Here is a 20,882-nt window from a genome sequence, read left to right as displayed (position 1 = left end):
TCTCAAAATAGACCAACAGTGAGATAAAACATTTAAAAATGAACATTGATGCAGCATGTGAATCTTCAGATACAACTATCTAAAATGCTTCAAGCTATTTCTACTTTTAAACGAGAGATACATTTATTTTAAAAAAATACAAAGAAATCAACTCATTATGAACGGATTTTACTAAAGATGTTATTATTATGGAAATAGTTACTAATTTAGTCAACTTTAGTCTAATTTAGTCTTATGAATAAAATTACTTGTATAAAGACAGATGTGCAAACTTTTACATATAAAAGGAGAAAAAGAACAATAATATAACACGACAGAAGAACGACACCCTACAACTTAAGAGATAAACAGAAACAGTACGAGAGAAAAGCAGAATAATGGTCATTTAAGAATGTTTACTCTTACTGTGTAAAAACAGATGTGAAACGGTCCGGCTAGTGTCTATCTTGCTTGCTGCACATTTTCTGGCATTTCTGTTAAAGGTAAACATTTTGAGCGGACTCCCTGCCTTCCTCTGACTTCCTGTAGGAAACCGTTCCCCACCCTGCGATCTTGAAGCTGGGCTGAACTTCACTTCCACATAAAGGAAATGCCACAGAGAAACAACAATAGTTCTTACAAATCAGAAAAAAATAAGGTCTTTTGAAACAATATTTTACCAAAATTATGACCATATCGACACAACTACCAGAACTATAAGGATAACAATAAAATACAGTTTCGTTCATGGTAAATTATGCACTTATGTCAGTGATTTACAGGAGACTTATCTCAAATGCATTTCAATGGTTACTCTTTTAATTTTTATAAATCAATCCTCACTTTACTCCAGCACATTCCCTAATATTGCCAAGCATCACAATATGACTGCTCGGATTCATTCAGTCACAAGGAGAACGATAATATGTTCTATTAAATTTATAATTTATAATTTAAAGTGCAATTGTTGTGTACTTTCAGCTTATTGCAATGCACTGCATATAAGGAGAGTATTGGGGGGGGGCTGGGGGGCACAGGGGAATCAGTATGGATACGATTTGTCATATGGATTTCGATAGGACGCCTCACTGATGAATGACAAAAAAAAAACATGCAAACACACAAAACTGTAAAAAAAAATATCCATCACTTCACTAAAAAAAATTGCAAACAGAAAATATCAGCATAACGGTTACAGCAGTGTTTTCTGCCTTCTTCTGTTCATCTGCTGAATAACCATTAAAAAAATCCTGTGCATAACTTTATGATTGATCTAACTATAGATGTGGACAAATTTGTTGGTACCCTTACAGCTCATTGAAACAACGAATAATTTCTCCTGAAAAGTGATTCAATTAAAAGCAATTCTCTAATGTATACCTGCATGCCTTTAGTATGTGAAAGAGTAAACCAATAACATTGTGAAAAGAAATAATCTGCTGTTTATTTCACAAAGATATGCTAAAATAGTGTGGACAGATTTGTTGATACCCCTAAAGAGACTATTTATCCTTGGATTATAGTCATGCTTCAAAGTAAATGTTTAACCTTAATTAGTATCACAGGTGCCTTCTGGCTTTTCATCAGCCATTTAGCCTATTTAAAGGGGAAGAACATGCTACTGTGTTGTTTGGTATCATTGTCTGCACCACACTGAACATGGACCAGAGATAGCAAAGGGGAGAGCTGTGTGAGGAGCTCAGAAAGGAGATTATAGATAACCATGTTAAAGGTAAAGGCTGTGAGACCATCTCCAAGCAGCGTCATGTTCCTGTGACCACAGTTGCTAATATTATTAAAAAGTATAAGGTTCATGGGCCTGTAACCAATCTCCCAAGATGTGGACGCAAGAGGAAATGCAACCCAAGGGTGATCAGAAGGATAGTGCGGATGGTAGAGAAAGAGCCAAGGAAACCATCCAAAACCATTCGAGCTGAGCTCCAGGGTCAAGGTATGTCACTTTCTGATTGCACCATCCATCGCATTTTGAACAATAATGGGCTCTATGGAAGAATACATATATTTGTTAAAATTATATATTTGGCACTATCTTTTTATAAGTGCAGCATGAATAAGTAAAAATCGCTGTGTTGCAGATAAATCTGTGTGTCACTGTGTTTCCAAATAAGCCACAAAATAAGGACATTAATCTGCGATCTGATAGAACAGTAATGACGAAAGCGCATTTGGGACAGGATTGTTCAATGCAGGATTACTACAGGATTTGGAGATGCCAACAGGTCCAGGTATGTAGCCTGCGAGATATCTGATGGGCGTCTTCGACATATCAGTGGCTGTCGGGTCATATCTAACAGCGATCAAATGCTGACGTGCCTCCAATCTGGGGCTTTTGTTAACGATCGGCAAAAACTTTTGGCAAATGGAAAATCGGGGCTAAAATCATATAGTCTGAACTTAGGATAAATTGGATTTATTTTTATTTTTTTAGCCCAATCTGAATTTTCTGGCGAAAGCAGAAACTCGGATGATGTTTCCAGAAAAACATCTGAGTTCAGTATAACAGCCGACAGATATTCTTAGTCTTATCCACTACACTCTCTCTCTCTCTGGTGTTGCCGTAATTTATTGGGAAGCCAAAATCTTTAGCACTAGCTATAGTCGACTCAAAGCTACAACTAGCACAATTTTTTCCATGTTGAACATCTACTTGTGAATTTAGGTTTCGCCTATGTCAAGAAATATATGAATTTGTTTCATTGCAATCTGCAAACTAAAAACGCTGTAAACAAAAGTCACAGGACGAATGTGTATCTTTACAGCCCTTGTCTTTACTATAAATGTAGACCTGAAAAAGCAAAATTTGCCTTCGCAATACATACCAAATGCGCAAACATATATCAACGTATTATTGATTTTGGGCAGTCACTGCCAATTCCCACTGTTACGTGTAACTCATCTATATTTAACTGACACAGTAGAGAGAAGAGGTGCAATTTATGTGGCTTCAAACTCCTGAGTTTGTGGTTGTTAGCACAAAGCTGTATCTGTGGAGCTCAAGGAGGACTGTTGAGAGTGAAGCTGGGGGTCTAAGCAGGGCTGGATCGTGGCCCTTTGAGGCCTCTAGGTAAATGTGATTTGGAGGGCCCTCTACTGAATGAATGAAAAGGGGAGTGTGCACTCGGGGCGGGATGATATACCGACATTATGATATTTCGTGGGTTTTTTTTCTCCCGCAGTGTGATACTGATATGCTGACGGCTTGTATTTCCTATGCTGCATCACCACTAGCACAAATTGCAGAACCAAGCGAGACAGAGGATATTCCGAGTTGCTTTTATACTTTGACAAATGCTGGTTTAACTTGTGATGCAAATGACATATACACGAGTTGTTATAAAGAGATGCAAAATTGGCAGTCCGACACACATCTACTAATTTAGCACGTCTCAAAACATTTTCATTTCAGACGTACCCTTCCAAGCCACGTAGTATTTTCTACTCAAACCAAACTTAATGTCTGCACCTCTTCATTGTGCCCGCTGTACATTTGCATTAAAAATAATTAAAATAAATAATTGACACACATGCAATTTAACAGGTTTTATTATAGTTAAAATATAACACCAGCAGCTAATCTGACTGAACGGCACCATCATTATTCACTGACCACCCTGTTGAGCAAAGCAATATTGCACACATAAGCTTATTACATGCAGTTTGCAGTTTTAGTTTCACAGTTGCACTGAGGCCAAGAGACTTAAATCACTGACAGCTAGTAGCTGTTAGCCAAAGCAAGCTAGGAATGATATGGTACAAGACCAAAAGATTTATTTTCCCTGTATATTTATTCAATGAAATGCAGTCTGGCATCTAATCCACTATTACATTTTACCAATGTTAAAGCCCACCCCATAAAATCATATACGGGATCAAATTACTATTTAACACATAACACTACAACAGGCAAAGCGAAGAGCTGAATAGGTAGTCACTTATTGGCCCGCGGAAAAAATACAAGTTGGTTTGGAAGTGTAACTGAGAAACAAAAAGGTGTTTCGGCAAATATCAACTAAATTAGCAGACTTATAGCAAATAATGCTGATTTGCACCACTGCAGGACAAAAGAACACAAAATACACACATCAACTGATAGGCAGAAATGCATAGTTAGCATGCAATTAATAAGCTCTTTCTGAAACACCCTTGTTTTGCACCGAACGTACCAATAGACATTGAATTTACCAAGGTGGTTAACTCACACTGTATCTGCAGAGGGCCTCCAACTCACACTGTATCTGCAGAGGGCCTCCAACTCACACTGTATCTGCAGAGGGCCTCCAACTCACACTGTATCTGCAGAGGGCCTCCAACTCACACTGTATCTGCAGAGGGCCTCCAACTCACACTGTATCTGCAGAGGGTCTCCAACTCACACTGTATCTGCAGAGGGCCTCCAACTCACACTGTATCTGCAGAGAGCCTCCAACTCACACTGTATCTGCAGAGAGCCTCCAATTCACACTGTATCTGCAGAGGGTCTCCAACTCACACTGTATCTGCAGAGGGCCTCCAACTCACACTGTATCTGCAGAGAGCCTCCAACTCACACTGTATCTGCAGAGAGCCTCCAACTCACACTGTATCTGCAGAGGGCCTCCAACTCACATTGTATCTGCAGAGGGCCTCCAACTCACACTGTATCTGCAGAGGGCCTCCAACTCACACTGTATCTGCAGAGGGCCTCCAACTCACACTGTATCTGCAGAGGGTCTCCAACTCACACTGTATCTGCAGAGGGTCTCCAACTCACACTGTATCTGCAGAGGGCCTCCAACTCCCACTGTATCTGCAGAGAGCCTCCAACTCACACTGTATCTGCAGAGAGCCTCCAATTCACACTGTATCTGCAGAGGGTCTCCAACTCACACTGTATCTGCAGAGGGCCTCCAACTCACACTGTATCTGCAGAGGGCCTCCAACTCACACTGAACATGAAGACATGTTGAGGACTCTAGAGCTCTGAGGTCCATAATCTGGCACTGGGTGCAAAGCATGCCAGTAACTGCAAAATTAGTCTTGCTGACCAACCCCTCAGCCAATCGACAACGGTGGATGGGATTAGGACAAATGGAAAAAGTTCACCTTGGGGAACTTGCACAGGCACTGTGACATTGTTTTGGTCAATTTCATATCAAATGACTAAAATGACTTAAGCTCCATTGCTTCAGTTGTGGTGCATTTCACCTTACAATGTGCCTACAAAGTTTGGTAAAAATCGGCCAAATTATTTTTGAGTTATCATCCCGACCAGATCAAGTGTCTGAGCTGGCCTCTTCTTCGATATTACTATGTGGTGCAGTTTGTCTCAACATGAAACCAGGTGTAGATCTTCATCCATATAATGTTTTTGTCAGGCAGTAATAAGATCCAAAGCATTCCAAAACATTGTTTGCTTTCGCCCTTCTCTTTGCTGCCACTAGGTGGCACTGCTTCAATTTTGCTTCTAGACCATACAATGCCTCTGCAAAGTTTGATAAAGATCCATCAAATGGTTTTTGAGTTATCGTCTTAACAATCAAAGCATCTGCGGTGGCAGCAGCCTGTTCCCAAAACCTTACACATTCCAGAGAAACTTGGGAGGGTTTTCATTCGCACGTTTTCCACACCCAGAAGCAAAAGGCAGGAGGCCGGGCTGATTTTACAGAAAACACACAGCTACCTTTTCATAAGACATCAGACTTAATGAATTAAAGCCACATGTGCGAAGGTGCACACATGACTCAGGGCTCACAATATGCTTCCATTTAAATAAGACTTCCGGTATCTTCCAGCACATGGTTTTAGTAACTATAGAAGTAAACGTTCTCATCTGGAAGCCCTGTCTTACAACAAAGACAGACAATGAGAACAAAGGTTCGTAAATAAAGAAGACCGCCTTTCCTGTTGCTTTTTACCTTTCACTTTGTTTCATTTTGGGAAGTAGCCCCGTCTCTGCTGTTACATGCACAATACAAACATGTGCTGACAGAACGACAATCTGGCACCAAACCCACTTCTGCCACAGAAGACAGATTTCTAAGATTCAAAGATGCCCCAGAGCTCATGATTCACACCATCTACTGCCTCACATTCCAGAAGTCTGGGGTGGCAGAAGAGCATGAATAACAAGCTATATTCATCAGTTCAGCAACTCTCTGACTGCAGGACAACAATGCAATTAATGCTTTAAATCAGTATTTCTTCCGAATCCTTGAGCCCAGTCTGGAGACAGTCCAACCCATCAGCTGCAAATGCAGCATTTATCGCCGCAGGACAAACAGCCAAATCTCTTGCGTAAAAATGGCAAAAAAGTGGAACTCCCTCCTCCACTGCTGAATGCTGCAACACAGGAATCCTGCAGCTGCACACACATGCGCCATCGGTGAGTCTGCTGCTTGTCAGGGGCCTATAATATGGGGGGCACTCTCTCACTCTCTGTCTCTCACTCTCACTCTGTCTCTCACTCACTCTCTCACTCTCTGTCTCTCACTCACTCTCTCACTCTCTCTCACTCTCTGTCTCTCACTCACTCTCTCACTCTCTGTCTCTCACTCTCACTCTCTGTCTCTCACTCTCACTCTCTGTCTCTCACTCTCACTCTCTGTCTCTCACTCACTCTCTCACTCTCTGTCTCTCCCTTCCTTTTTAAATTCCACATTTCCAATCAGCACATCTTAGTTCTGATCACATATTTTCCTTTATATACTCAGACACTTATAAACAAATCTAAACATAACACTTTGTTTTCACCACCCATCCAATACCAGCTAAATGTTACTGTGGAAAGTGTCTGAGTCTGGGTTAAACTGAGGACATGGACTAATCGATGTCCGCTTCCAAGCATTCACCTGCCTAATGTTCAGCCGCATGACAAGTTGGACAGAATGAGAGTCAGGCTGACTTTCCACCGGGATATTAAAAACCACAACGTGCTGCTTTCGTAATTGCCGACAACCTTGATACCTATTGATACCTTGATACCTATTCAAGATAGCTAATTTACTTTGCTATCTTGAATAGCAATTAGCAATGGCAAACATTTGTCCTGTTTGACCATCCACATAAGCTGGGAAGCTTGAAATTCCCACCATGAAGTTCCTTTGTCTAGCATTCTGGCTGCCGACTGGAAGACAGAAGTCGCTGTTGTGACAATGTGACAACTTCCCAACTTGCAAGAACGGCAAACATACTATTATTGCAACAAGCTTCATATCTTATTGCTCATTTTCGGATCGCCACAAGAGTTAAAATTAGAGCCAATTCAACCCAGAGAACCAGTAACAGTCAAAGCATCATTTATATGCAACTACAGATTATACTGCACAAAACAGCATTACGATATTTTCTGCACACCTCACCACAATTTTTATCAAGCTGAATCTTCTTGACGCAATGTTTCATTTTAGTGCTACACAGCTAAATATTACAGGTTTCGACCGATATATCAACTGTCTGACCTTCACTCGTTCATGGCTCTGGGTAAAGCATTTGCCGAATGAGTAAATGTACCATACAATGGCCAGTAAGTTCATTTTCTTTAGCACTGGTCCTGGCAAAGGCTTTAGCATTCATAATAAGTATTGCAAAGGAGGCATTTCTCCCAAGGGATTATAACCAATGGTCAGAAGCAGACACTGCAGCACCAACCACCAGCCTGAAGGCATCTGAAAATTGCAAAACCCATTTCCGAAATCCCACAGGAAGAGGGTACTCACCATGTTGGCCAGTTCCAGGTAGTTTGCTCCCAGGGGGGGGGCGCGGGAGGGGGACTGCATCAGGAGCTTGTGAAGGGCAGCCTGTTGCTCTAGAGCGGCCCCCCTCTGCTCCAGCAGCTTCTGCGAGACGCCGAGCTGCTGAAAGGACAGCTGTTGGGGGGCAGAGCTCTGCAGGTCCCGCGCTCCGGTGTCACAGTCCCAGCCGTCCCTGGTCCTGGACAGAGCCACTGCATGGAGACAAAGCAGAACACATACAGATACGTCATACACTGCACACGTCAAACTCAAAGCCCGCGGCCCGGAGCATGGCTCTTTAAGGCCTGCAAAATAAATTTGATATCCTGTTAAAAATGGCCCAGGGATACAGGTGTAACAGTGCATAAAATTCACAGTTCTTTGGTTTTGGGTTCACTATTCGATACAATTTTGGTACAGAAGGAAAAACCTTGTTTTGAAAATATTTATTACTAAAACTGCAAATATAAACAATTAGGAACAATCGTAAACCAAAGGCAATGCATAACAAATCTAAAGAGACACTTACTTGCATATAAAAATAGATATGTAAAATAAAAATTCCAAAAATAAGACTGAATAACAACAATTATGAACTAAATTGCGCGTCTCTACAACCAAGTATGGTTGCATTTCTGTAGTGATGAACACCCCTATAGTCTTATTTGTCATTTTTTTCGGCCAGTCTGAATTTCCTGGCAAAAGCCCCTCAAATGCCACAGGGAGACTAACCTACTTCTAATCTACTTGTGGCTCTTGGTTCCACCTGTGTCCAGAAATGTATTGCCATGTTTCATTGTGCGTTCCGACTCAAAAATGATGTAATGGAATGTCACATGCCGAATACATGTTCCCGGGTTGTGGGGATCATCCTATGCAAGCCTGCACTGTACTTTTCCTCTTCCTGCCCCTCCTCCACTGGCAAGTTCAACAGCTGTGCAACATTCTACTTGTAATCTGGTTGTCTGGATTTCTTGGGACTACACTCAGTCCATTTCTCGTTTAAAAGAAGGATCCAGTGGATAACGTCAGACAAAAGCAAATGAATAATAATTCATCAGGCCAGTGGACACAATTGATTTATTTCCATATCTTCAAAGAAGTTTTTGTAGGCTATTTAATTTAGTTCCATTTAAAAAAAAGAATTTTCAGGAATAATGCTTCCATTTGCAAAGGTTATAGCAAAGATTTCAACCAAATAACTACAAAGTCTGGATTATATTATAATTAAGTAAATAAATGAGTCATAGCTGCCCCACAAATTCATTAGTGATTTTTTTTTAAAGATGGCCGTTTTAGTAACTCATTTTGAAAACCCTGATAAACAGCATCATACACAGTAAGTGGTGGGGTGGACTGGGGGAATAAATGAATACTGATACCATTTACAGAAACATGCAACACAATATGACAAGCACACACTCAAAAGGAGGTTCAGACAAACATTTTCTGGGGACCTTTGGGGTTGAATGGAATGGAACGCGGAATGGTTCTTCGCTTTTTGTGCCTGCATTGCCACCTGGTGGTAAACACTGCAACTTATTTGTCAGTCTGCGCAAAGTTCAGTTTAGTAGTATGATAGTTTAATACAGTATGGGCAGATTCTCATATTACAGTATGAATGAAATTCAGCACTTGATGTAGCCTGCAACATTTTACCCAGAATCGTGCAGCCCTACCCCAAAATGAGTCAAAAAACCCAAATGAAGTCCAGTGAATTTCTCTCTAGTCTTTCAGATTATTCTCGGAACGACTGAGGTATGTTAGCCTGCTGTTGATAAAATGTCAGTTTTTAAACCTCTAATCAGTGCACAGACTTACCCAGGATGTTTTCCGTGCTTGATGGCCAGAAGGACACAGGTTCCTGGAACTCCTTCCCGTCAAGATCTCGTGACCGCAGTGACAGCTCGCCCTCTTCCTTTCGGATTTCATTGACCAGTCTCATGCGGCAGCACATGAAGTCCTCAAAGGAGATTCTGCCCTCTTCATCCGCCCCCAGCTGGTCCATGATCTCAGCCACAGAGCCTTCCATGTTCAGCTGGCGACAGACCATCAGAAGATCGTTCCTGCATGGATGCAGTTTTTATCAGTGCTGAAAAACATGCATTCGGTGGTTCATTGGCTTGACGTAAAGTACCATTTTACAATAAGACTACCCATATAAAGAGTTTATGAATGGTTTATAATCTGGTTATTAATTAGGTTGTAACACTTTGTAAATTATTAACAGGCAATTTTAAACAAGTTATAACAAAGTTTTCTTTTTATTAATGAGTTACTACCATTTACAAATGGTAAAAGGGAGTCTCATTGTAAAGTGGTGCCCCATATAATTATTATTATCATGTACTGTATTATTACATACAAATTCAACTTAAAGAGGAATGGGATGGGATCTCATTCATAACCTGGGGACTGCCGGTATTCTATTAATTTCTGTTTTGCACTATGACCGATATTGTCTGTAAAAATGATTAAAAAACAACAACACTACAATAGAGGATTATATTTTATTCCACATTCATTTTCATACACAATATCATATTATTCTGAAAAATACTGGCTACGCCAACTGACACAAAACCAGTTACACCACCTGACCATGCTGACACTGAAAATCAAGCAGGACAGTCAACAAAGTCAACTGAACTTGTTTTATTTCAATGTTTGAAGAAAAAAAAACATCAAACATCAAGAACTGTGAACTCACATCACCTACTGTGATTTCAGTTAAGAAAAATATCTAGCAACAATAAATCAGGGTTAAAATGTCTGTCCATGTGTCTGCCCGTTTGAGTCTGTATACATGTCTTTCTGGGGTCCTGTTTACACTTGGTTTTAAAATGCATCTTGGGCAATCAGACCACAATTGGATAGTGCTAAATACGAGTGTAAACAACCACCTTTGTAATCCAATCACTCAAACCACTTGCCAAGGTGATCTGGGTCACATTTGACCATAAACAGGGGTTGGGCAATGAAACACCTAGTTATAGTCCCCGATAATTTAATAGTATGGTGTAGAACCTCCTTTTGCTGCTAATGCAGCATCAATTTGTCTTGGGAATGACAAGTACCACAGAGTGACCGGATGGATTTTGAGCCATTCCTCTTACAAAACAGTGGCCAGGTTACTATGTGATGCTAGGGGAGGATAATGTTTCCTGACTCCAAAACACCCCAAAGTGGCTCAATAATATTCATATCTGCTGACCATGTTCAACTATACTTTCATGTTCATCAGACCATTCTGCCACCAGTCTTCCTGTGTGTATTGGTGCATTATCATTCTGATCTTTGCACCACCTTCAGGCTACAATGTCTGAACCATTCGGTGAACATGGTCCTCCAGAAAGGTTTGGTAGTGACACTAGAACAAGTAGTGAGCCTAGGGAGTGCCATGATTTTGCAGTCCAAGCCATCACTGATCCACCCCTGTGCTGCACTCTGGGTAGGGAACAGTCCAGGTGGTAAGGTTCTTTGAAGCTTCTCCATACTATAACTGTCCCGGATGTGGGAAAGACAGTGAAGGTGGACTCATCAGAGAACAATACATGTTTCACATTGTCCACAGCCCAAGATTTGCACTGCTGGCACCACTGAAACTGACGACTGGCACTGGTGACCAATGGTTTGTCTATAGCAGCCTAACCATGAATATTGACCCTCAACAAACAATTTTGGTGGAAACAGGAGAGTCGAGGTGCAAGTTAGTGCCTGTGTATGTGCTAACCAATCAGCAAGTTATTGCTGTAAGCCACAACCCAGCAGTTTGTGGTCGAACAAAAAGTAGGGACCAAAAAGGGTTCCAGAACTGCCTACAAGGAACTACAATCAGACCACGTTCCTGCAGTGGTAAGACTACAAAGGTTCCTGTTTCTTAAAGAAAGTTCCTGCAGTGGGAAAGCGCCTTATGTCCTACAGCAGGGGTGGCCAATCTTATCCGCAAAGGGCCGGTGTGTATGCAGGTTTTTGGGATAACCTGTAGGTCAGCTGTTCAAACCCAGGTGTGAGGACTCTTCAGCTAATCAGTCCTCTAATTAGTAATCTAATTAGGGAGCTGCAGCGAAAACCCGCATACACACCGGCCCTTTGCGCATAAGATTGGCCACCCCTGTCCTACAGTATTCCGACACTGCATTACAACCACCAATCAGAGGAGGTGCTGAACCATCCTCAGCATCCATACATCCAGCACTACTGTTAGAATCCCATCCTAAAGCCTAGTTCATACTTTACTTTTCTATGTGAGCTTATATTCCATGCACGTGGACTCTCGTGCACACACTACACTTGTCTGTGGATAGATGGTTACAGTCAGTGGTTGCATACAGCAGTGATATTCCACCAGACCAGGAGATGTAAGACGTATTGCAATAAACACAAAACAAGTAGTGAAACGGGTAAACTTTTTATGAACAGTTGTAAACTTGTTACTATGCAATATTATATGGCATTTTGAAATCCTTGTGACAAAATTAGCCGGGACCCCCCGTGGCAAATTTTAATCGCCGAGATTTAAAAATGCCAGAATAGCGATGCCGTAAAAAAATGCTGTATACCACAATATATTGTCTGGACAGTACGAAAAAAAAATAGATATGCAGGTACCTCTGCACCTCCTCATGCAGCTGATAGCCATAACCATGACTACGACAACAAGTACTCTCCCCAAACTCTTCCTTGGTTGACCTCTGCTCCGTTTAAGTCAGTGCTGCCACCTACAGCAAACAGCCAGTCAATGCCTGCGCATACACCAGGGGTGGCCAATCGTATACAGACAGGGTCTTTGATACCCCTTTCACATCAAGCACTCGCCGGAGCTGGGGCTGGAGCACACATTGGCTCCACCAAAAACCGTCTCGCATTCATGCTGCACTTGGTGCCAAAACGGTAGAACGATGATGTCAGAGTGTACATGTGGCTGAGGTAGAGGTACCATTTTGGCAGGGAAGACGAAAATAGAGGATCCTGTGAGATGCAATGAAAGCAAGACTATTTTGAATTTCCGGCAAATGCTTACATTATATTTTAGCTTTATTTGTTATTGTTCCTGGGTTTACACAGTTCATTCAAAATTTCTGGGTGTCCTGCGAGTCATTTGAGTACATCTGCTAACGACTTATTCCTGCTCTTCAGCAGTCCAACAAGAATTACCGTTTGTGTGTTCCAGTTAAGAAGCGGGTCGCAATCAGAGATGCATTCATGGATGAACTGCAAGTCATGCATGCTAATATGCGGGGATGCACGTAACTGTCAAGCATGTATGCATTCACCTTTAAAAGCAAAACTGCAGCAAACGTTTCTTGTCACAACACAAATGCGTGGTTATTTGCATTAGCACTGCTATGACAAGAAATTACCAAGCATTTTAGCTAGGGCTGTCAAAATTAACGGGTTAATGTAGATTAATCCATCATCATGATTAATCTGATTAAAATTTTTAATGCAATTAACCCATCTGCAGCGCAAAATGACTCAAAATCCCTGAAATGTCTCTGTCAACCCATTTCGGGCAGTTTTGGTGCGTTGCATTTGCCCTGGGAACTCGTATTCCTAGTCGGATTCCAGAGTTTTGAAGCCGGAAGTGACGGCATGCGCGCTCCTGTTTCTCTGAGATCTCGGAGCAGCACAGAGGATCCCGAGTTCAGAATCCAAGATGGCTGCGCCTTTTATCAACAGAAGGGAAAGTTGTAGTTTTATACTGTTTAAGCACTACTTCTCATTTGTGGCTCATTAAATCAGTCGCACACACTATACCGTCCAACTTATCTGTGGACGTGTTGCTATGGAGTTTTATATGTAAAGCACCGCACGTAATGTGTTATCAAGTGATATTGTTAACAATGGCAATTAACTGGGCTAGAATTGTATTTCACGATTAGTCGGATTATTTGTCAGATTTATGGTAGTTCGAGCTAATTGTAAGTGAACGAAGATAAAGACCATTTAAACTGAGGTACCTTAAATCCGACAAGTTGTCCAGGTAAGCAAAAAATCTTGCTTTTGATATGGGTCCATGGTATTGCACTTCTGTGGCAGATGGAATGCATCCGACTCGTGTTCAATAAACATGTTAAGTGCATATATATTCCCTTTTTCTTGAGTCTCTTTGCTCATGCAAAATGAAATACGATTTAGATTAAAAATGAATGATATTTAATCGTGATTAATCGAAATTAATCCACAGCAACCCTGTGATTAATCTGATTAAAAATTTTAATCGTTTGACAGCACTAATTTTAGCCTTTTATACCACAAATGAAGTACATAAAGGTTGCATGGTAATGCATAGTAATTTCTTGTGACATCAGCGCAAATGCACATAGAATAAGTATGGGACTACTGCGAAATATGCATTAATGAACTACTTAGGGAGAGTGAAGACAAGAAAAGAACAAAACATTTTGGTAAACTTTCATTTTACAAATAATCAAAAAATATGTAAATCTTTCACATGGATTAAATAAATATAAGAGGTGATGCTCTGGTCCATCTGCATTCTCTTCACCTGTGTTATAACAAGCACATGAAAGACAGATTGGTTAATTTCACTTAAATTACTGACATTACAAACAAGATGTGAGTGTTATTTTCATTGCTGTAACGAAGCAGATAATTGTAGGTTATGTATCACTGGCTGGTACACCAAAGTCAAATTCTAATGGTAACTTATTAGTTAGCTAACTTGTCGTTACAATTATATGAAGCCCAGCCCTGGTCATAACACACAATCAACACAACCGATATGCTATTTTGTGACGGATCCTTGGAAGGCATCCAACATACACCAAACATAATAAAAGTTCATAGTCACATTACAAGTAAACAGAAGAACAACAACTTACCCGATTCCTCCAAAGTGGTCACGGAGTTCATTGCTCCAGTCACTGGCTTCGCAGGTGTGTTTCCAAACACGGAGTCCATGATATTAGTTTTTAGGGCAGCCAGCACCGCTGTTATTTAGCTCTTTTCCACTTCTTGTATTCTTTTTCATTTTTTAAAATCTTCTTCATTATTTGCTCCATTATTCTAATCCCTGCCTTTTCCAACTCACTCTGCATCGCTTCGTAAACTTTTGCTTTCCACTCTGACAACTCTAACCCCACCTCCTTACATCACGTGCTCCCAACTCTGGCCCAGCAATCTTTCGGAGCCAGAAAAATGAGCTGCAGCCAGGGTATATCAGCCCGGCACCGATGTTATTTTTGGTGTGAATGCAACGACTGGGCTGAAATTTAGGCTCGGCACGGGCACTGGCCCTGGTGTGAAAAGGCTATGTGTATGCTGGTTCTCACTGCAACTTCCTAATTAGATTAGTAATTAGTAGGGAGGTCAATCCACATTTTTCAGTTCCGATCCAATTCAGATACTGATGATACTGATTCCAATTCCAATACAAGCTCTTTTTTACTTAAATAAGTATATTTATTTATTTATTAATATTTTAAAATTGGTAAATACAGATGAAAAAATGTATAGCAAAAAATCTTTAATTAGGCTACTAGAAACACATAACGCACTGTTGCACCTTGTTTGTACGTCTTGTTTTAAGTGTTTTTGAGGAATTTGCAGTTCAGTTTCAATATCTTCCAAAGAGTGTAATGCTTAAAACGCACCCAAATTTTTCTCCCACTGGCTACAGTATCACTTTGTTGCTACAGCAGGCCTTCCTGTATCACAAGCTGTACCGAGTGCGCAGAACAGCCCAAGCCAGCGACTCCCAAACCATCCATTGCTTTTTCATATTACTCCCGTTGTATCCCACAATTGCGCGTGGTTTGTTTAGTGGGATTTTCCACTAAATGCTACTCCCACCTCTCAAAACTTCTTTATAAAGACTGCAGACTGCTTTATAAAGACTGCTACTGTTAAAACCGGAAAACACTTCCAGGTCATCACCCTTATCCCTGCTGCGAAGGGTATGCGCATGACGTCACAGTAGGCGGAAGTCACTGCCCTCACTCTCACTCACTGAGTAGCAAAAGTACCGAGTGGCAGCGTTAGCGCTCAGTTTGAACGTCGGAAGAACACATCTAAAATGGGAAAGAGCTGTTGTACGAACTGTGAAACAGGTCTGGATCGGCGCCGATATCAGTGCATCACTAGCCAAAATGTAATTAGAGGACTGATCAGCTGAAAAGTTCTAATACCTGGGTTTTAACAATTATTATTATCCCAAAAGCCTGTATACAAAATGGGCCTTTGGTGGACAAGATTCGCCATCCCTGACATAGGCAGTCGACGCACATAAAATGTCTATTGGACAAAAAAAATCTGGGCTTACATGCACAATGTCCTGCACACACCCGTGCCGACAAAATTTACGCCGCTCACCCTGTGCGCCATGTGTGAAGCGGCCTTTACTCTGTATGGAGCTTGCGTGTGTTCCGCACGGCTGAATCCGGAGCTCTAAAACGTGAGCCCTGTTAGGGACTGACATGCAGGGTGCTCTGTACCTAGTGCCCTCCCTTTCCTGGGATAAGCTCCAGGCTCACAGTATTTTATTACAATTACTAGTACAATGTTATCTTTTTTTTCGTTTTATTTTTTTTTGGGGGGGGGGGGGATCCATCTTTCTCAGAACATATCAACAAAAGTCAATATCAAATCACTCAAATTGTGAACAAAGGTATAAGAGACCCCCCCCCCCCCGTACCTACTTCACTGTGGAAGTCGTTGCAGGCATTTCCATCAAAGAAATTGGATATATCAGTTCACTAGTTATTTGCAAATTTAGTGTGTATTACCATAAGCATTTTGATTTAGTCAACCCCAACCCAAAACAAACTAATAAATGCAGACAATTTTGTTGGTGAGGCTGGATTTCGGCTGTTGTCTTTATGGTTATTACTCCCAGAGCAATAGAGATTTAAAACACAAGTAGCATGATTTAAATGAAACACCGGTTAAAATACACGTACAACCAGTTTTGTTTTGATGGTTGCAAAAGTGCAATATCTACTATGAATATACAACCAGGACACTTACAGTTTGGAATCGTGTTTGTTTCCTTCCAGATTCTTGAGAATTTTGTCGATCTCTAACGTATCTCTGTTATTGCGGTTTTTCCACTACGCTTTTCTTATAACAGGACCCATCAAACACAAAAACCTACGTTAACAATTTAATCGCAGTGCTTAAATAACTGCAATGTGAAATGCTAATTTTTTAAAATAGACAATAATTACTGACGTGTAATTTAACACAATGACAACCTAGAAATATTTGGACCAAAAAAATAACTGTCTCGAGTGAGTCATCTAATAAACCACCTCAGCATTTGAGTATGAAAAATATGCCCCCTATATAGCTTGTTTATACAATACTTCTAAGACAGCATGCTTTATAAAGTTAGTAGTAGTAATTCAACCTCGGGGAGGGGGGGGTTACATTAAGCCAGTTAAATTCCTGTAGCAGGCAGTGTCCAAAATCACCTCCAAGGCGTTTGATCAGCCTCACCAACATTTACTGTGTTCAGTTTAGTAAAGTTTACTAAAATAACAATAATAATAACTGCTGTGCTTTGTTTAAACTTGGTTTACATGTTTTAAAACTATCTTATACTTAATGTTGTTATCTCGATGCAAACAAAATACCCACAGAATGTTTCAGGGCAGCTAGCTCGGACGCTAACAAGCGGGTGTGCGGTGGCGGATTTTAGACATTAATATATTCAAACGTCGGCTGCGGTGACCGTGAACCTCTTTCGTTACCTGCTGATGTAGCCATCTCCGTCCCCGTCGCAGGTCTGGAAGAGGCGCTTGACCCGCTCCTCTTCGCCCGTACTCGATGTGTCACTACTGCCGCTGCTCAGACTCACCTCCGCCGCCATGATCCCCCCCAAACGTCAGCTGCGCCTCTCCGTCTGCTCGCTCTCCGAAAAAGCTTCACTGAGCTACACTAAACACGCCGTCGCTCCATCAAATCCTCAAAACTTCCCAATTAAATAAAGGCATTTCATGCTACAGTGAAGAGTATAGGTCCTAGGGGGGGAACCGGGGGCCGAACTGCGTCCATGCGAGGTCATGGAGAAAGCTCCTCCAAACTGTTGATGGAGGTACAGCGGGCGGGCTGAGCTCATAAGGCTTCTGGAAGTCTGGAGTTTTTTTCTAATATTACACACGCACGCACACATTCACATACCCTAAAATATAACATCTCCCACATGCAGTTTAAACTGAGACTGTAAAGTAGCAGACAACATCGTATTACCCGATTTTCGCCAATAGTTCGCAAGTATTACTTTAGGAATTTGTGCTTAAGTGCGCATCCAGCATGGTATGATAGGTATGTGATATGTAGTTATTAGCTTAAACTGATCGAGGCCAATTATGCACTTAAAGCAATAAAATAAATGAGTTCTCAACTTCACTATGTTCAAATCAGGGCAATTTCTCTAAGAACCAAGTTCAGAATAATTCAGGATATGGTATATTTCTGTGACCCATTTTAATTGGATGTGAAAGTTGCAATTACAGGACAAGAAGAGCATAAGGCACTAGTTATAATCAACAGATCTATCTGCAAGGCAAATCATACTCATTATTCTGGTGCTGTGATTCAATAAATGCAGGTTAATGCCCATCAGTTATCCTGGTGTCAAATATGGGAACCTGAGTTCAACTTAGTTGCGCACTACACATATTACACGAGCATGTGGACTGTAAGGTACATTTTCAGGGTCAAATTCTGAGACTTCTCATAGGATGGGGCTCTACATTTGAACCACTATGGGGAAATTTGGTTGTTCGTCCATCTTCCTAGTGCCTATCCTGGTCACAGTCATGAGTCGCCGGCACTACAGCTGTAGCAGCAGGATTGAAAGTTGTGGCAGAAATTATTCTATACTAAACAGGTGTACAACGATAGAATATATTATCTTTTAAATCGATATTAGTTATTATGTGTTGGTTTAAAGCTGATAGTTCCAAATAGCATTCCAAATGAAACAGCTCATTCAAAATTCCAAACTGTGGATCTATAATAGCTAAAAATCATGACTAGTTTGGGAATGAGCTTGAACATCCTGATGAAAGGAGTTTATGCATTTATGTGTAAGCTGTGTTATGGCTGTGTTGGTGACCCGGGGATATGGAACGACGGGAGCAGGTGATGATGGATGTGGATGATATTCTCAAAAAACTAGGATACTGTAAATGGAAATACATTATTTGAACTTTAGACCAAGCATCATGAAAAGAAATGCAATGTACCTCCTCTTGGAAGGTAATTGTATGAGGCCAGGTTTGGGTTTAGAAATCTCTTTCGCTTCAAGCAAACATGGTTCAAGGCAGATATGGTGCATATATGCAACATTTCAAGGTAAACAGACAAGGAAATCTAACAAACTATGTTAAATTGTTCAATGCATTAATTACTCTTGTTTTAAAGTTTGGCATCATAATTTGAAACATTTCAACATTTTCTGTAGAATGTGTAAAAACTCACTATTAATATGTTGTATACTGCAAGAAAAACTAAGTTTTAATGAAGCAATTATTTTAATCTCTGAAACGGCAAGTAAAATGCAGCAAATACATAAGTATGCAAAGCATAACTCATATTTTACACAAATAATGTTTAAGCAAGATTAACCTTCAAACTTAGAAATCGGGTGCCATAAATCAATATTCACAGTAGTACTCAAACTTTGTACAAAAACTATATTTTTGAAAGTAATGACTTTTTTTTTTAAATTACAAATCAAACATTTCATGATGCATAGTATCATTATAAGTATGGGTCCTAGCCAATGTGGCACCCTAAGGGAGCCTCACCTCTGGTGTCCCCCATCGAAGGCAAAGTGAAATTGGTTCAGCCGTTTACACTGCATACAGGATTGATTGGCCCTGTGGATAATAGGAGCGTGATACCTGTTAAAGTGCATAATTATGTTATTTTGCAATTTAGGAAGTTAGAAGTAAAAGTCAAATTTGTACTCTGATATTTGAGAACAACACAACACTGTCAGGAATATCCATATAAAAGTTGAGCCGGTTGAGTTATACTCACAGAGAAAGGTTTGGTTTAAGACTATAGAGTAACAATTTCAAACATTTTAAATTGCTACTTGTATCTTACATGCTTACAAGTCTTTTCTATGTCTTAACCAAATGCCATGCAGAACACTGAGATGTAGAAAAAACTTTCATTGAAAGCCAGCTTTGCTAGTTGAGGGTGCCACAGATGTCATAGTTGGAATGATGGCATTAAACATACTGCAATATTCTGGAAAATGGGGATTGGACCCAAAAATTACATCTCGTGTATTTTGAGGCCATAATTTTCCGTCTTGTAAAAATAATAGTGACATACCAAGTCATAACAATGTAGATGATAATTTAGTGTTAGTATTCACTGGATCAGAATCAGAATCTTTATTATTCACCAAGTATTAAGTGTATAAGGAATTTCTTTTGGTGCAGGAGTCAACATAATGTCAATCCAATAATAAGGTACAGAAGAAGATAAAAGATATACAAAACAAAAGATATACAAAAGATATATAAGAACATAGACTATACACAAACAAACTGCAAATAAAAGAATGTGCAATGTAATGAGTTCAAGTGCACATGTGCAATGACTGCAATAGTGGAAACTGGGAAAGGTTCTTACTCAGAAGGATTATGACATGGCGTAGTTGTGTGTGTTAGAGTGAGTGTTTGAAGATCTCAAAGCCAGAAATCTAGTTGGTTTGTAGACTTGAACAAAGAATACATGTTTTAGAATAAGGATAGTCGGAGATCATGAGCTTCCTACCAATGTAGGTGAAGGACAAAACAAATTTAGCAAGATTAGCTGCCTGCTCTCCTCAAGCTTTCATGTCTTATATTCAAAATTCAGTCAGTTGCTTGAGTAAAAAGAGCATTCCAGTTACTCTAATCAAAAGGGTTTTAATACCATCATGAAACATTTTACAGAAAAAAAGCTTGATATACAAATAACCAAAAAAATATATACTTGCGCATTTATAGCACATATTAAACAGCTACCTACATGTATAAATGCAATATCTGTGAAACTGTTTTATATAGCAACTGCGGCCCGGCTCAGAAAGACCTTCTGGAAGATCAAAACACGGATGATGCCAGTTTAAGTAATCCCAGTGACAACTTGCATGTTGAAAATTCACCTTAAGCCTATTGGCTATAACATATCTGAGGCGGG

At 40.4% G+C, this 20,882-nt stretch overlaps 1 protein-coding gene across 2 annotated transcripts in view; it reads right to left on the bottom strand.

Moving 5' to 3' along the window:
• The window catches only part of mcc (MCC regulator of WNT signaling pathway), a 44,679-nt gene extending 26,779 nt beyond the window's left edge, over positions 1-17,900 (bottom strand). The window contains exons 1-3 of one of the 2 annotated variants that reach the window (XM_023811672.2): positions 17,426-17,900; positions 9,531-9,775; positions 7,695-7,921 (exon numbers count right to left, since the gene is read on the bottom strand). In XM_023811672.2, the coding sequence (XP_023667440.2) occupies positions 7,695-7,921; positions 9,531-9,775; positions 17,426-17,544 (591 nt within the window). In that variant the 5' untranslated portion in view covers positions 17,545-17,900. The remainder of the gene's footprint in view (positions 1-7,694; positions 7,922-9,530; positions 9,776-17,425) is intronic. The other variant, XM_023811671.2, reaches the window with a different exon arrangement.
• Between the last annotated feature and the right edge of the window lie 2,982 nt (positions 17,901-20,882).

Source organism: Paramormyrops kingsleyae, chromosome 7 (assembly GCF_048594095.1).
Source record: "Paramormyrops kingsleyae isolate MSU_618 chromosome 7, PKINGS_0.4, whole genome shotgun sequence".
NCBI lineage: Eukaryota > Metazoa > Chordata > Actinopteri > Osteoglossiformes > Mormyridae > Paramormyrops > Paramormyrops kingsleyae.
Note: the sequence above shows the minus strand (reverse complement) of the source record. Positions and strands in the feature narration are given on the sequence as shown.